General features: G+C 42.8%; 1 protein-coding gene across 2 annotated transcripts in view; it reads right to left on the minus strand.

The window, feature by feature from the left end:
* Positions 1-16,951, minus strand: part of SMOC2 (SPARC related modular calcium binding 2) — a 701,933-nt gene that overhangs the window by 159,078 nt on the left and 525,904 nt on the right. For both annotated transcript variants that reach the window (XM_063917728.1, XM_063917727.1), the window contains exon 9: positions 12,888-12,970. In XM_063917728.1, the coding sequence (XP_063773798.1) occupies positions 12,888-12,970 (83 nt within the window). The remainder of the gene's footprint in view (positions 1-12,887; positions 12,971-16,951) is intronic.

Consider the following 16,951-nt stretch of genomic DNA (forward strand, 5'->3'; position numbering starts at 1 on the left):
GACTTGATTATGTCATCTATATTTTGAAATGTCCATGCGGATTATATTATGTGGGGTTAACCACGCAAAATTTCAGGGATCGGATGGCTAACCATCGATCATCCATACATGTCGCCCTGAATAGCGGCGAGTCAGATAAACCAGTGGCCCGCCACTTTGTGGAGGCCAGGCACCAGGTAGCGAGTTTAAAATGTAAAATTATTGATTGGGTACCCCCAATGGTTACTGGTGGAGATCGAGCATTAAGGTTGAAACAACGGGAGTGCTTTTGGATTAACCACCTTGATACGGTGGCTCCTAGAGGTTTGAACAAGTTCAACCCTTTTGGAGTGTTTCTATAATGTACATAAATGACACTCTGTGTGTACCGAGTATTTAGCATTTCTCTCTATATAGTGTTTTCTATTTTGTTATTTATGTTGAGTATTTATACATGGTATAGTGTTTTTTTCGGCCCATACTCTCAGGTCCCTTACGGCAATAATTCTTCACACATTAAATACATTTGAATTCCGTGTAGCTATTGGACTTTATTCTGTTATGTGTTGTGAATACATACCTTTTTCTATTAGTCTTTTATGCTCTACCTATGGTCCTGCATTATATAAAACAGTTGCTCTTACTTTTGATTATTAAATTGGAATTAGTGTTTTGATGAATGAGTACAGTGAGGCTTAGGCAGTGCACACTGCGGTTGCGGTTTCCATGGTAACCGGGGCACGCATGGTAACAGCGGCGAATGTAAACATTGAAGGTTCTCTAGGCGTATTAGTCATCCGGACGACTGTGTGACCGGACCTGTGTATGCACTGGCTGTGTTGTTGAGACTTGTATTATCTGTAGCGCTGGGAGTCCACCTCACTTCCGGTTCCGGCTTTTGGAACGCAAGGCGCTCCGTTTTTTCGATAGTACTTTAGAGCAGTTTGTGAATCTCGTTTGCCGCTGAGGGGCTTTTTATCACATTATGTTATTTTTTTTTAAACAGCAAAAGGGCATAATGTCTATATTTAGCCTATAGAGAATTTGTAGTTATTTTGGATGGCTTGATTGCACTTCCTGGTCAGGGAGTATATATACTTCCGGGATCAGGCTGTGAGTTGTGTGCAGCCCTGGCAAGCATGGTCCTTCTCATCAGCTGGTAAGATTGATTCCTTGTGATATTAGCTGTGGATATTTGGTTTATATATTATATTTATCTAGAGATATCTTTATTTGTAGAATGTCTGTGATCTCATGCTACAGATGGTCGATTGGGCCAGGGACTGTCTCCTATGAATTATGTTGGATTTTATTAGGTATTTATATACTTGCATCAGTTGGTTTATTATGCCATCTGGGGGTGATTTTCCTTATGTCCTAAAAGGAATAATTTTCTGCATTCAGCCTATACAGGTTGTCTTTGATAAGTACACTGTTGCCTGAGACCAACATGTTGTTTCCCTTACTATGAGCTGTAAGTTTAATTTGTTTTTTCCTGGTATTTCACCATTTTTTGCATGTTTGGGTGAATTGAGTAACATCACCATCAGAATGGGTTTTAAATTTGTGATCAGTTTTTAATTACACTGTTATATGGTGTGTTTTTTACCACTTGTTGAAGATTTTTTGGTGTGTGTCACATGCATGTATTTATGTGTACATGTGTATATATATACATGTATGTATATATATATATATATATATATATATATATATATAATGTGTTGACATATTCTTCACTAAACATTGATATTATTTAACATTGATTATATTGCCATCGTTATGGGGCCTGGGAGGCTGAGTCTTTCTTCATTTTGTGTTTACTTTAGGCAGTTTAACATGAATGTAAACACTGGAATACAATAGTGCTGTATGGCCTTTCTTGAGAAAGATCCCTGAGCAGGATCGAAACGTCGAGAAATCGATTTGAGGCTACAATAGAAAAACTTTGATCCTTGATTGAAGAAATTTGTGCGTTACGTGAGAGTGCGCCCGCCACCTCGTGGAATCTTGTATATGTGTGTATATATATATATATATATATATATATATATATATAGTTAGATAGGCAGGTGTGGCACTCCTGGCGTCTGAGAAACTTAAATGGAGACATGCATGTTGAATGGCCATTTCAGTTTCTCAGACACCAAGAGTGCCATACCTGCCTATCTACATACATCCTTTATGTGTGGGCACCCGGCGCAGCATATTTATTACAGGGAGAGCCGGACCTGCGTTTTATATATATATATATATATATATATATATATATATACATATACATATATATATTTATTTATTCGTGTGTGTGTGTGTGTGTGTGTGTGTGTGTGTGTGTGTGTGTGTATATATGTTTTTTTTATGTATATATTTATATATATATATATATATAATATTTAGAACCCATTATACTAAATTTTAAATTACGTTGGTGGCACAGTGGAAATATAATTGATAATTGGTGGGGCAGTGGGTACATTGGTGGGGCAGTGGATGGAGATGCTGAGCGGTCAGCGGCTCTCCTCCAGCGGCTCCCATCAGCGGCTCAGCTACAATGAAGGCGCTGGCGGGGAGGAAGCTGCTGGAGGGGAGAGGCGCTGAGCGGTCAGCGGCTCCCGTCAGCGGCCTCAGATATGAAGCCGCTGGGGGGAGGGAGACCGCTAGAGGAGAGGGAGCCGCTGCCGGGGAGGGAGCCGCCTACTGGGGGTGAGCAATGTCACATTGTGGACATCGCTCATCGCGGCTCCATACACACATGCCGTGATGAGCGATGTCACAAGTGACATTGCTCACATTGAGCTGTCTGCACCGCCGACAGCAAACCTGCAATCAACGAGCGCGGGTGTGCGCATCGTTGATTGCAGGACCATACACACTAGACGATGTGAACGATATATCATTCACAATCGTCTGTATTGGCCATATTGGTCAAACAAAATCGTCTAGTGTGTATGGCCCTACAGCGTTTGGGATTAAAAGATACCTTTTGATGCACTCGTGACAGAACAGTAATGTAAGTGTCACTTTTAAAGTTTGCCATTCCTGACGAGCGGCCAGCTGTTTCCACTGGTTAAAGATACCTTTATGGGAAAGCGAGATAGAATCTTAATGTGAGTGTCTTTCCCATTGCGTGGGATCACCTGACCGCTGATCTGGATGAAGCCTTTTATTCTTACATTTTAGTACTTTTAAGAAGCGCTTGTTTCTAAACAATTTGTTATTTCGTATCATCTATATATTTGGGATTCTGAGGGGTGAATCCCGTGTGTTAAAAACCAGCAGCCTATTTTGTAGCGCAGGGCCGTATTTAGCCATTAGATTTCCTTTCCATTTTACTGACAGTATCCAGGTCATCAGGATTTCTGGAACTACGATGCTGAATACTAGGGTGACTTCACCTTGGCATCGGTGGATTCTGCCCGAATCTACCAATGCCAACACGGCCTGTTGTTTAATCAGGGCAGTCACCCGAAACAACAAGGCCTACCTGTGAACGAAAGCATGGTAAAACAAGCAGGAAATGTGGGGCCTAGTCGTACCACTGAACAATCCATCGGTTCCTGATATTTTGGACAATTTCTCCAGGAGGGCCCTGATTTGCCATCTTGCCATCTGTTCCAACATCTAGGGTCGAATGTACAGAAGCCTGAGTTCGGCGGCTGTGCTGGATGCCTGCCGAACATCAAAGTTTTTTTAAAGAGGGAATCACTTACAAGGCAAAACCATGCCTTTTAAATGATTGCCCCTTTAAAAAAAATGTCTGAATTCGGACAGCACCCCGCACTACTGCCAAAACTCGGGAGTCATTACATCCAGCCCTTAGTGCTTGTTACGGCCTGAGATTCGGCCTAAACTTTTCCAGGTGATCTTCTAAAATGGGTCAATTGCTGTCGCGAGCTCTTCAAACAACATTCTGTAGAACCCATCTTTGCAATTCCCGTTTTAGGTTCTGCACGCAATGGTCGATTGCCAGCATTTCCAAGACTCTGAGTGGTGGATTTTGGTCAGGCTCTACCCAGCTCATTGTTAACTTTATCAGAGTGGCCAGCTGGGAACGCGTTGCAGACCCCGGCCTAAATAGTCAGTCATAAAATCGTTGTGCCTTCCAAGGCCCTGTCACCCCTATCTGCGCCAGAATTGTGGAAATCAGTTGCTGATAACTTGCGGCATATCCACATAGGCCCATTGTGCTTCATCCATCAAATAAGGAGCCAATTTTGCCACCCACTCCACTGTTGGCCATTTAAGCCAAGTCACTGTCCTTTCAAACGACAACAGAAATGCCTCGACATCGTCCAAAGATGTCATCTTTGCATGATGGCAGGCCCATGCTCCCATTGACGGAGCTGACTGAGCTCTGCCCGCAACAGCGTGTTTCTGTCTACCTGTGCCTCAGTGATGGCTAGCATTTGGCCTTGCTAGGCATGCTGCATGGCGGCCACATTAATCAATGCTCTGAGGACTTCCTCCATTTTGCTAGCTGAGACGATAGAATAACGAAATTGGGCCTCCCTTATTATTCACTGACAAGCCTATTTTCTGACACTTGTAAAGTCTTATTTGCAAGCAGCTGCTACGTAATACTTCCAAACCAAAAAAAACCTTCCCCTTTAACTGAGTTTACACAGACTACACATATAGGGGGTCATTCCGAGTTGTTCGCTCGGTAAATTTTTTCGCATTGCAGCGATTTTCCGCTTAGTGCGCATGCGCAATGTCCGCAGTGCGACTGCGCCAAGTAAATTTGCTATGCAGTTAGGTATTTTACTCACGGTTTTTTCTTCGTTCTGGTGATCGGAATGTGATTGACAAGAAGTGGGTGTTTCTGGGCGGAAACAGGCCGTTTTATGGGTGTGTGCTGAAAAACGCTACCGTTTCTGGGAAAAACGCGGGAGTGGCTGGAGAAACAGAGGAGTGTCTGGGCGAACGCTGGGTGTGTTTGTGACGTCAAACCAGGAACGACAAGCACTGAACTGATCGCACTGGCAGAGTAAGTCTCGAGATACTCAGAAACTGCACAGAGAAGTCTTTTCGCAATATTGCGAATCTTTCGTTCGCAATTTTAAGATGCTAAGATTCACTCCCAGTAGGCGGCGGCTTAGCGTGTGCAATGCTGCTAAAAGCAGCTTGCGAGCGAACAACTCGGAATGACCCCCATAGAACCAACTTCTCCTTGGCTGTCCTGTGTATAGGTAACTGCACCACGCTTAACCAGGCAGGAAAAAGAGGAGAGAGGTAAAAAAAAACACTTTTTTTTTACTGAAAAACAGTTGCAAATAAACCAATTTTCCAGGCCGATTAACCCCACTCACCCAGAAGCAGGGCAGCACCGTGTTTATGTCACAGGGAATGTGGATGGCCAGAGGACCCCACAAATGACACTACTTTACAGAGTACTGCTTACAAGTGACTCCTCACTCCAGTCTGCTTATTTAGATGGGTTTTTATTCCATCACAGATGCATGGTGACACAACATCTGAAAACAATCCATGGCTTCCGGATACTTAATAAACCCGTCAGCCGGGGGGGCGTGGCTTGTGGCCTAACTGAGAGGACGTATCCCTGGAGAGCTCCTGCTGGACCTAGCCACAAAAACTTATTAAATTAGCCCTTATACTGCCTAAACCCCCTCTATACTGTCCCACACCAACTCCTACGACCAGAGGCACCTGGGGAGAGAGTTGCGGAGCCGGAGCACAGGCTGGTCCTGTGCTTGCAGGTTGCGGCCCTCCCTGGGCAGTGAAGCCGGGGCCTCAATTAGCATTCACCCCAGCCCGAGAACCGTCATCCCCCGGCCGCTTTAAAAAACAAGCAGGAGCTTGCCCCGCTGCCCGGCTGTGTGCCCCTCACCTGGGGAGGTCGGGACGTGCGGCTGAAGCAAGCCCGGGTGCCGCAGGGACTTCAGGGCCGAGCAACGCTGTGGAGGTCCGGTGGCGGCGGCCATCTTGGATGTGGCGTCTGAAAGGAATCAGGCGCCGCATTACAGGGATCAGCAGCCTGGCCGCAAAAACAGTATGGGTGATCTAGCTGGGGGCGCTGGGGAGACAAGAGCCTCAAATTAATATACACCCCAGGAGGCAACTTGTGAAATTTTGTAAGGACACTCCTCACATACTGCTGACGGCGGCCATCTTGGAGGTGGCAAAACAGACCTCTCTTCTCTAGCCTGTGCTGCCCTCTGCTGGAGCTGAACAGAAATTTCAGGCTCACTTTAATTGTTTTATAAATCCAGAACCTGAACCCTGCAGCTGAAGATATACCTTTCCACACACCTACGGAAAGGCGTGTGTTAAAGCAGGTCGCTCTCCGGGTGATCCCTCTCACTGATCTAACAGATAAATAGGACCCAGGTCCTGTAAATGATGTAACACTGCGGATGCCTGACTTCCCCCTCACCCGGACCAACTGTTGAATACGTAACATCCAAGTGGATCATTCTTGTTATCACTCCTTAAACGGTCGTTTTAATCCTACCAGATATTATGAGCAGAGCGAACACCAGAGCAAAAAAAACGGGAGCTTCACAAGATATCTCGCAACACTTCTCACGACGGGAAAAACTGTCTGAAACTTCATCTCCACCCTCACCGATGCCTACCCCCATTATGGATCAGGCGGATGCACCCTCAACTAAGGCGGACATTCAATCCCTTCAGAACATGATCTTAGACCTTAAGAACTCCTTCACGACAGCTCTCCAGTCAGCGATCGGGGAATTAAAATCTGACATGGCGGCTCTAGACTCCCGCACAACCGCGCTGGAATCACGGGAGGATCACCAACAAAACTTCCGTAAGCAAGTGGGCGAGGACATGAGCTACCTATCTAGCGAATTGGAACTCCTTAAAGATAAAGTTGAGGATGGCGAAAATCGCGAGAGACGGAATAATTTACGCATCCGCAATATCCCCGAATCTGTCTCTGCCTCCGAACTGGAAGCATACCTTCGACGCTTGTTTCTTCACTTGGTCCCGTCGCTCTCGGATTCAGCCATCTCGATAGAGAGAGCACACCGCGCCCTGAGACCTAAACCGAAGGACTCGGACCATCCCCGCGATGTTATCCTCCGGTTTCTGTCCTTCAAGATTAAAAACATGATCACACTGGCGTGCAGGAACTCAACCACAATTTTATTCGAAGACTCCCGGATTCAGATCTACCAAGACTTGTCGCCGGTGACCATTGCCAAACGGCGTGATTTACGTTCCGTTACCTCTACACTGCGCGACAATGGCTACAAGTACCGTTGGGGTTTCCCTTTTCGCCTCATTGTGGAGATTGAAGGCAAAGTTCACACCATCCGCTCTCCTGATGAAGGGGACAAGCTTCTTCGAAATTTGCAACTATCCCCAGCTGCCACTTCATAGATGTGATGCTCCCTATGGTTACATTTGAATTCAGTGTTTCTGGAACGTTTAGTACACTGGATTTTGTCCCCTACTTTGCTCAACTGCTACGTAATTCATGTTTTTGATACCGTTTTTGTACACTAACGACCTTTTTATTTTTTTCCCCACAATGTTCTTGTTGGCGGACCTTTATACCTTTATGATTTGCTGCGTTGTTGTTTCGCTGATGTGGTCGGCGGGTCGGGGGCACGGCCTTATGGTTGGGGTTTTGGATTGTCTCCCTTGCCGCTGCCGTGGGGCCTGTCTCGGGCCGCTGACCTGTTCGGCGACTTAACTGTACGCTTTAGTGTCATTATGTTATTGATACTAGCTGTATTATGATAATGTTTTATTTATTTTTTATAGCGCTCTGTATCTAGGTTGTTCCGCCCCAGTGTTAGGTCATAGTTAGATGCAAGACGGTCCATTCTTTTTGTTTATTAATGGTTTCGGGTGGGGGGCGTCGGTGCCCTGTCTTGATACATCCTCCCCCGACTCATAGGGATCAAAGTTACACTTAAACATAGTGGGTTAATACCCTCTTTTGCAATAGTGCATTTGTATCCCGCCAGTGAGCTCTTTCTTTCTACTAGAGCTCAATCTTGGCAGCCGAGTATCCTGCCTACTGGATACTACGTCTGCTTTTTTCTTATTTGTTTCTCTTTCTTCTATTCTCTTCCTCTCTTAGGCCCCTGTTACAGCACACCTGCGAATTGACATCTCTGTATTCACAGACAGATAGACCTATTTATAAAACATTGAGCGTATACAGTAATATACATTTCCATTTTTCCCTTTCTATTCTTCCTTTCTGTTTTTCTCGTCCACCCTAGCAGAGTCCGGGACCCTAGAGATTTCCAGCGAACTACTCCCTCTCTTGCTTCAACCATGCCGTTGACATGTCTGTCCATTAATGCCAAGGGACTGAATACGCCCCAGAAGCGCTCTCATCTCCACAGATCTCTTAAAACATTAAAAGGTGACGTAATTTTCTTACAGGAGACACACCTGAAATCAGATTCCCATCCCTCCCTGACATCTAAACAATTTCCCATGGCCTGGTACTCCAATCACACAGCAAAAAGAAATGGGGTGGCCATTTTGGTAAGGGGGTCGGTCCCTTTCCAATTCCTAGATTGTAAAGGCGACACTGAAGGTCGCTATATAATGGTGAGAGGCAAAATTGGACACGAGGAGGTGACCTTAGCTAATCTGTACGCTCCAAACACTGCCCAGTCCAAATTCTTCCGTAAATTTTTTCACGACCTTTACTCATATAGACGAGGCAAAACACTTGTCGGTGGTGACTTCAATATGGCTCTCACAAACCTGGATAGATCCGGCCCCTTACGTAGTAGCCAAACCCTAAACTCCTCAGTATTACACAGGAGCATGGCCGAGGCTGGTCTGTTCGATATATGGCGTTTCCTTAATCCGACCACCAGGGACTACACTTTTTATTCCAATCCACATGATGTGTACTCTCGCATTGACATGTTTTTGAGTTGTGCACCTCTTTCCCGGATCGCATGCTCTTCCTCGATAACCCCGCTTACCTGGACTGTCCACGCAGCATTAGTTGCGACATTTGACATTTTTGATATCCCTGACGGTAGACCGACATGGAGACTTAAGGAGACATTATTGAAGATACCTAAGTTCCAAGACCTAATTAAAACTGAGCTTCGGGAATATTTTGAGGTTAATGTAGAAAGTGACTGCAGTATAGCCACTATATGGGAAGCCCATAAGGCGGTCATCAGAGGATCCATTATCAAATTTGCATCCCACCGTAAGAGAAACCGGGAAAGCCAAATTACACTGTTAACAAATAACATTGCAACATTGGATCAGGAACACAAACGTACACGCTCCAAAAAAACTTTAGCCGAACTTTCTAAAGCACGTGATGGCCTACAATCACTTCTGGCGGAAAATATCGAGCGCTCGCTTCGATGGGCTAATCAATCGTTTTATGACAAAAGTAACAAAGCACACACATTGTTGGCCAATCGCTTACGGGCCAAAAAGGCTAACCAATGCATCCATTCTATAAGACAACCCTCAGGTAACATTACCTACGACCCCAAAAAAATTAATAGTGTCTTTTTTGATTACTATAAGACACTCTATAACCTTGAACCCCCGTCTGACCCTTTAGCACAAGCCGACCAAGCAAAACAATATCTAGACTCGTGCGCTCTCCCTCGGTTAGACGAGGAGACTAACTCAGCTCTCAATGCTGAAATCTCTGCTGAGGAAATTGAGGCTGCATTAAAAACCCAGAAACCCTCTAAAGCACCCGGTCCGGATGGCTATCCGATGGTGTACTATAAAACCTTCGCCCCTCAACTCATTCCTCACATGGTTTCTCTGTTTAATAAAATACTACAGGGTACTCCTTTTCACACTGACTCCACGACGTCCCGCATTATAGTAATCCCGAAACCCGGAAAAGATCGCATTGCTCTAATTATAGACCCATTTCTTTGATTAATACCGATCTCAAACTTTTTGCCAAAATACTGGCTACACGTCTAAACACTGTGCTGCCATCATTAATAGATCCTGATCAAGTAGGGTTTGTTCCTGGCCGCCAGGCCTCGGACAACACCAGGCGCATAGTTAATTTGATTCATCAAATAAACATGACGAAAACACCAGCGATTGCTTTAGCGCTAGATGCCGAAAAGGCATTTGATCGCATCTCTTGGCCCTTTTTGTTTTCTACCTTATCAACATTTGGCTTCCATGGTAATTTCATCACTGCAATAGCGGCTCTCTATTCTAACCCCTCATCTGCGGTCTTGACCAATGGCTTGAGCTCACCTCGATTTAGCCTGAAGAATGGTACACGGCAGGGTTGCCCCCTCTCGCCCCTACTTTTTGCCCTATGCATTGAACCTCTTGCGGCCCGAATCAGACTTAATACCGACATTGGGGGTGTTACAGTGGGACAGAACTCGTATAAAATAACTTTGTTTGCAGATGACGTGTTCTTGACTCTCTCTAACCCTCTGATATCTCTCCCTAACCTACAGAAAGAATTACTCTTATATGGTTCCCTATCTGGTTACAAAATAAATCACACCAAATCTGAGGCCCTTACATTTAATATTCCATCTCATACCCGTTTGATTTTAACTTCCTCCTTCCCCTTTCTTTGGAGACCTTCGGCTATTAAATACCTTGGCATATTTATTACTAAATCCTACACCAGCCTATACCAGGCTAACTATGTTCCCATGATTAAAACTCTCACTCAAGATCTAGATAAATGGGACCGTCTATTTGTTTCATGGATCGGGAGGATCAATGCCCTAAAAATGAATCTCCTACCACGTATTCTTTACCTGTTTCAGACCATTCCAATAATGGTACCCAGAGTGACTTTGGCTTCCCTACAATCAATGTGCAACAAATTTATTTGGGCTCATCGTAAATCTCGACTGAGACGATCGTTGTTGACTAAGAGTGCCTCCTCGGGGGGCTTGGGATACCCTGACCTTCAGGCTTACTTTAACGCCTGTCACCTCAATCATATAGTGTCCTGGCATTCCCCCCAAGGTAACAGAAAATGGGTTGATATTGAGAACTCAATATATCAGGGTATACCCCTCGACTCACTTCCATGGCTCCCCAGGTCCTGCAGACCAGCCTCGGCCTATTCAGCTCCCACGATTAAATTCACCCTTGGACTGTGGGACAAACTCCGCAGCACTCACAATCTATCTTCATACCCCTCACCTTTATCGCCTATTTGGGGACACCCTGCCTTCCCCCCAGGCTGCGAACGTAGAATAGCGGCCCCATGGCAATCCCAGGGTGTCACAAGATTTATACATGTTAAAGGTCACTCAGCACCGACCTCTTTTGGAGATTTTCAAGAGCGCTTTGGTATCCCTTCCTCGTGTCAATACCATTATGTCCAAATTCTTAGCTTCCTCAAATCTCAGCTTAAAACTACCCCTTTGAAATCACCCACCTCCTTTGAACATATGTGTCTACTTTCAATTGGCAAAAAGGGGAATATCTCAACAATATACAACTCAATCTTGGCTCCAGATCCCCCGACCCGTGAACCCCATGAATTAGCTTGGGAATCAGATCTCTCCCACTCGCTGGAAGATGATCAATGGGAGGAAATCAGAACACGCATAGCGAAAGCTTCTATTAGTGTGGCACTTAAGGAAACATGTTATAAGGTCTACACCAGGTGGTATCTGGTTCCTTCCAGACTTCACTCCATCTTCCCTACGACATCAGACTTGTGTTGGAGACTCTGTGGAGAGGAGGGCACCTTTTTTCACATATGGTGGACGTGCCCCTCTGTTCGCCCCTTCTGGAACACGGTTGGAGCACTTGTTGCTCAAACCTGCGGGCATAACCTTGCCCTCTCCCCTGAAATCGCTTTGCTTCACGCCCCCACACCGTCACTACCCAAAACCCAAGACAAGCTTACCATGCATATTTGCATGGCGGCTAAATCACTGATTGCTAAATGCTGGAAAGATCATAAACCACCCTCCAAGGCTGTACTATTGACCAAGATTAACCACATAGCCAATATGGAATATATTACAAGCCTAAGGAATAATACTGTGGCTCAGTTCCACAACGTTTGGTCTCCCTGGTACCTTGCACGCTCTTTATTGATGCCCGGACTCTGCTAGCGGTGCCAACACTGCTCATAACACTATCTCCTCTAGCACTTCAATTATCCCTCCCCCTGTTATTAATACAGAGAACTGCTCCCAACCTCTTACTTTCCTATAGGCAACATCCACTACGTTCCTCCTTTATTAACATTTGTTTTCTTGCTTTTTCTCTCCTTTCCTCCTCTTTCTCTCTCTTGCTTTCACTCACCATAAGACTATACTCTGCTATGATACAGACTCGACTCGATATTTGAAAAAATAAAAAATAAAATGAGAATGATCAAGTACACACACAGAATTACACAGACCACATATTGCTATTACCTGTTAGCCTATATCACCATAAAACTGTCTTTATTGGTATGGTATAATATGTACACTGTATGTTGTTATGTTCAATACCTTAATCTGTACAACTGTGCTACTGTTACTGTTTTGATTATCGATCACTCTCAATAAAAAACCTAACTTTAAAAAAAAAAAAAAAACCCGTCAGCCTTAGCTATCATCAGGCTGCTATGCAGCATCGGAAGCACTGCCCACTGGATCACACAATCTTCTTAAATCCCTCAACACATCCCAAACCAATCACACTTATGTAGTGCAGCTGTTTGGAAAACCCTAACCCTGTCTAGTACCCTCTTTGCCACAATACTGTATATACGAATATATATGACCAAATAAAGAATTGCAGTAAAAATTCTGAAACATTGACTTGAAAATGCATCTATGTCCCAGTCTGCATGTGTTCTCAAAAAGGGTTAGTTATTTAGAATGGTTATCGACAGAAGATATTCATAACAGACCACAGAAGGAATGTACTGTACATCAGTGAGAATTGACAGCAATTGTTTGTTTTACCTTGAAGTTGTCTCCCTCTGTATAAATCTTTTGTTTTGCTTGGATGGGCTCTTGCTCCGCTGTCACATTTTGGTTGTTCATACCTAGAAAATAAAAAAAGTGCATTCAAGTTTTGCCACAAAAATAAACAGAACATTTATTAGGAGAAGAGATCAAGGTAAAGAAAAACATTCTAGAATAATAACATTTGAGTAGAAGGACTTACCCAACAAATCCTGAAGTAAATCAGCATTCCAGAGACTGGACTTTATAGCTACATACTTAGTATGGTTGAAAAATGACCTAGATCTAATAGGTCCTCAACCTTTAATCTCTCTCTCTCTCTCTCTCTCTCTCTCTCTGTATATATTTATATATATATATAGATGTATATATATATATATATAGATGAAACTTTAAGGAGCTATTAGATCTATGTCATTTTCAACCATACTAACTACGTAGATATAATGTCCTGTTGTTTCTGGAATGCTGTTTTACATTCATAAATATTCATATAAATACATATGTATGTATATATATATATATATATAAACACAAGAATGGTATCAAGTTGCGCTCGGGATATGAAAAAGCAGCACCTCTAGAAGAATCCCTCGTCAGCAAGGATTCACAAATGATAAATACATACAGAATCTGAGGGCGCTAGTGACTTATTGCAGACAATCAATATAGTTTAAAATTTATTCTTAAAATACAATGTATGTCTCTACTTCATCTTTTCAAATAACATTGTTATCATACAGGATGGATACAACATCAACAGATTTCAATATACACCAATCAAGTTTTGGCTCAATTACAATACCCAATTCAAATATATACCAATCAGGTTTTAATCAGATGTAGAACCCAACGCGTTTCGTCCCTTAGGACTTCTTCAGGGGTATTAGATCTGAATAAACAGAAAAAGTACAATGACTTAAAATCACAATGCATAAATAAATAGAACCATCCAGACCCATTGGTTAGATAAAAAACATAATTTTGAATAAATTAATATAATTTCCTTTACATTAGTACCCATATATAGTGAATATAATAACATAATTCAGACTATAATACAGTAGCCATTTTATTAGTGCCAGTAAATAGTGGAGATAGAGCAGGTGTCGTGAAATAAGTGATGAATAAATGTACATACCAACATAAGTCTGAAACTAATAACTCCAGACGGTATCCATAATAGTGAGTGTTTATTCAGATCTAATACCCCTGAAGAAGTCCTAAGGGACGAAACGCGTTGGGTTCTACATCTGATTAAAACCTGATTGGTATATATTTGAATTGGGTATTGTAATTGAGCCAAAACTTGATTGGTGTATATTGAAATCTGTTGATGTTGTATCCATCCTGTATGATAACAATGTTATTTGAAAAGATGAAGTAGAGACATACATTGTATTTTAAGAATAAATTTTAAACTATATTGATTGTCTGCAATAAGTCACTAGCGCCCTCAGATTCTGTATGTATTTATCATTTGTGAATCCTTGCTGACGAGGGATTCTTCTAGAGGTGCTGCTTTTTCATATCCCGAGCGCAACTTGATACCATTCTTGTGTTTATATTATTGTTCGTCAGCATCCAGATTGCTGCTGGGAAATGCCGATTGGTTTAGATAGGACCAAAAGGTCCCAAAAAGCCAGGAATATATTTGTGGAGGATGAGCAGGTAGTGGAATTGGAGGAGGAAGATGATTACTACAATTATCTCAACTCTTTGGAAAGATTGGCTTCCAAGGAGATGAGAGGTTGGTATGACCTTGTTACACTAGAGAAATACTTGGAGGTGGGACGGATCCCAAGAGGGTTACGAATTTCCAAATTGCCCACCTTTGGGGGAGATAATATGCCCTTTTTAAAAAAGTGGAACGCTGTATTGGATGAATGTTCAGTAAATCTGATCAACTTAATTATTAGCGAGCGCAAATCAGAAATGGTTAAACTACAGGAGGAAATTGTAAAGGTTGAGACTTTTATAACTAAGTTTGAAGAAAGTGAAGAGTATAAAAGGGATATGAAAGATTTGCAATATAAGATCGACAATCTAGAAAAAGATATCATTGTAAGGAAACAAAAAAAGTTTCAAAGGGACAAGAAGGATTATGCAAGTGGGCAGATCTATAATCGTGCCAATGATGCATATTTGGTGGATACACAGAAGGTCAATAGGAGGTATCCACCTAAGACTGAATATCAACCCATTGGGAGAGGGTATAGACCGAATATACATAGAGGGGGTGATATAGAAAGGAGGCCCCGGTATGAATCCCATAGAGATGATTATCAAAGGAGATGGTATCCTAGACCTAGGAAACAATCTTCCCAATATTGGGACTCTGTACATCAAAGAGAGGAAAATAATGGGAGGTTTAACAATCCACGGAATAGAGCCCGTCTAAATTGGAGACCAGAAAGATACATTGAAAAGTCTGATGTGTTTAGATCCCCGACTCCTGAGGAAAATGACAGACGTCATTTTTTAGAGGACAGAGGAGGAAGACGTCCCATCATTCCTCACCGCCAGGGGAAGGAAGAGCTCCACACGAGACTAGATTCCCCTCAGTCCAAAAAAAGAGGATTTGGCGTAGACGAAGAACAAGAGGAGGACGAAAGGTCCCCCAAAAAAAGGAAGAACCTTCAGGCACAGGGGTCATCAACAATTCCCAAAAAGAACTATCTACAGCAGAACTCTCGGTTCTAGATAAGGGTTTGAAGTTTGCCCCTGATGCACACCTTGATAAGTTTAATCTCTTTATTGACTTGAATAAGTACATACGTAGTCTTACGGTTCAGCGTCACTTTTTGAAAAATCCCTGTGTAGAAAATACGTCTTCGTTAAAGCCTAAACCAGTGGTGGCCTTACCATCGCGGTTTTATCCTGTAGAATCTCGAGGAAGTCATATTGACATCTTTTATGACTCCGTTAAAGAAGATTTTCGTAATATTAAATTAATCAATTCTAAATATTCGGGGAACTTAAATCCCCAAGAAAAACAGGCAATTAAATCATTGAAACAGGATGATAAAACTATAATTAAACAGGCTGACAAAGGGGGCGCTGTAGTCATACAGGATGTTCAAACTTATATGGATGAGTCTAATAAGATACTTCTGGATGATACTACATATGTTAGTCTTGATAGGAACCCTACTGAGGAGTTCTTTGAGCAATTGTCCTTACTTTTGAATAAAGGTTTAAAAGAGGGGTGCATTTGTATGGAGGAATATAATTACCTTCTGGTTAGATTCCCCATAATTCCGGTCTTTTACCATATACCTAAGGTCCACAAGAATAAAAGTAACCCCCCCGGGAGACCTATAGTTGCAGGGGTGGACTCATTGACCGCGAATTTATCACATTATGTGGATCTAAAATTACAGCCTTTGGTCCTATTGAACAAATCGCACCTGAAAGATTCTGCGTCTGTACTAAATATTGTCAATGATCTGGTGTGGTCCTCAGATATGGTGTGGATTACCATAGACGTTCAAGCATTGTATTCTAGCATCCCCCATTCTAAGGGAATGGAAGCGGTACAAAAAGCCTTAATCACTAACTCAGCAATGGAGGGAAAAGAAGTTATGTTTCTTTTGAAATGCATAAGATTCATATTAGAACATAACTACTTTGAATATAATGGGAAGTTCTTCCTGCAAACCCAGGGGACGGCTATGGGGACAAAATTTGCTCCCTCATACGCAAATATCTTCATGGCAGCCTGGGAAATGAGTTACGTCTATGGCTCAAAGTTCGAGGAAAACATAGTACTGTATAAACGCTATATAGACGACATCTTGATTATATGGCAAGGGAACCCTGGGTTAATTCCTGAGTTCATTCAATATATCAATACTAATGATAATAATCTCCGCTTCACGTATTCAGAAGATCCACAACAGATCGAGTATCTGGACCTAGTGCTGAAAGGCATACCAGGAGAACATATACTGTCCAAAACCTTCTTTAAAACTGTAGACGCTAATAGTTACATTCCTTTTTCAAGCTGCCACCACCCGACGTGGAAAAAAAGTGTCCCTTATTCACAATTTTTAAGAGTA

Source organism: Pseudophryne corroboree, chromosome 4, assembly GCF_028390025.1.
Source record: "Pseudophryne corroboree isolate aPseCor3 chromosome 4, aPseCor3.hap2, whole genome shotgun sequence".
Taxonomy (NCBI): Eukaryota; Metazoa; Chordata; class Amphibia; order Anura; family Myobatrachidae; genus Pseudophryne; species Pseudophryne corroboree.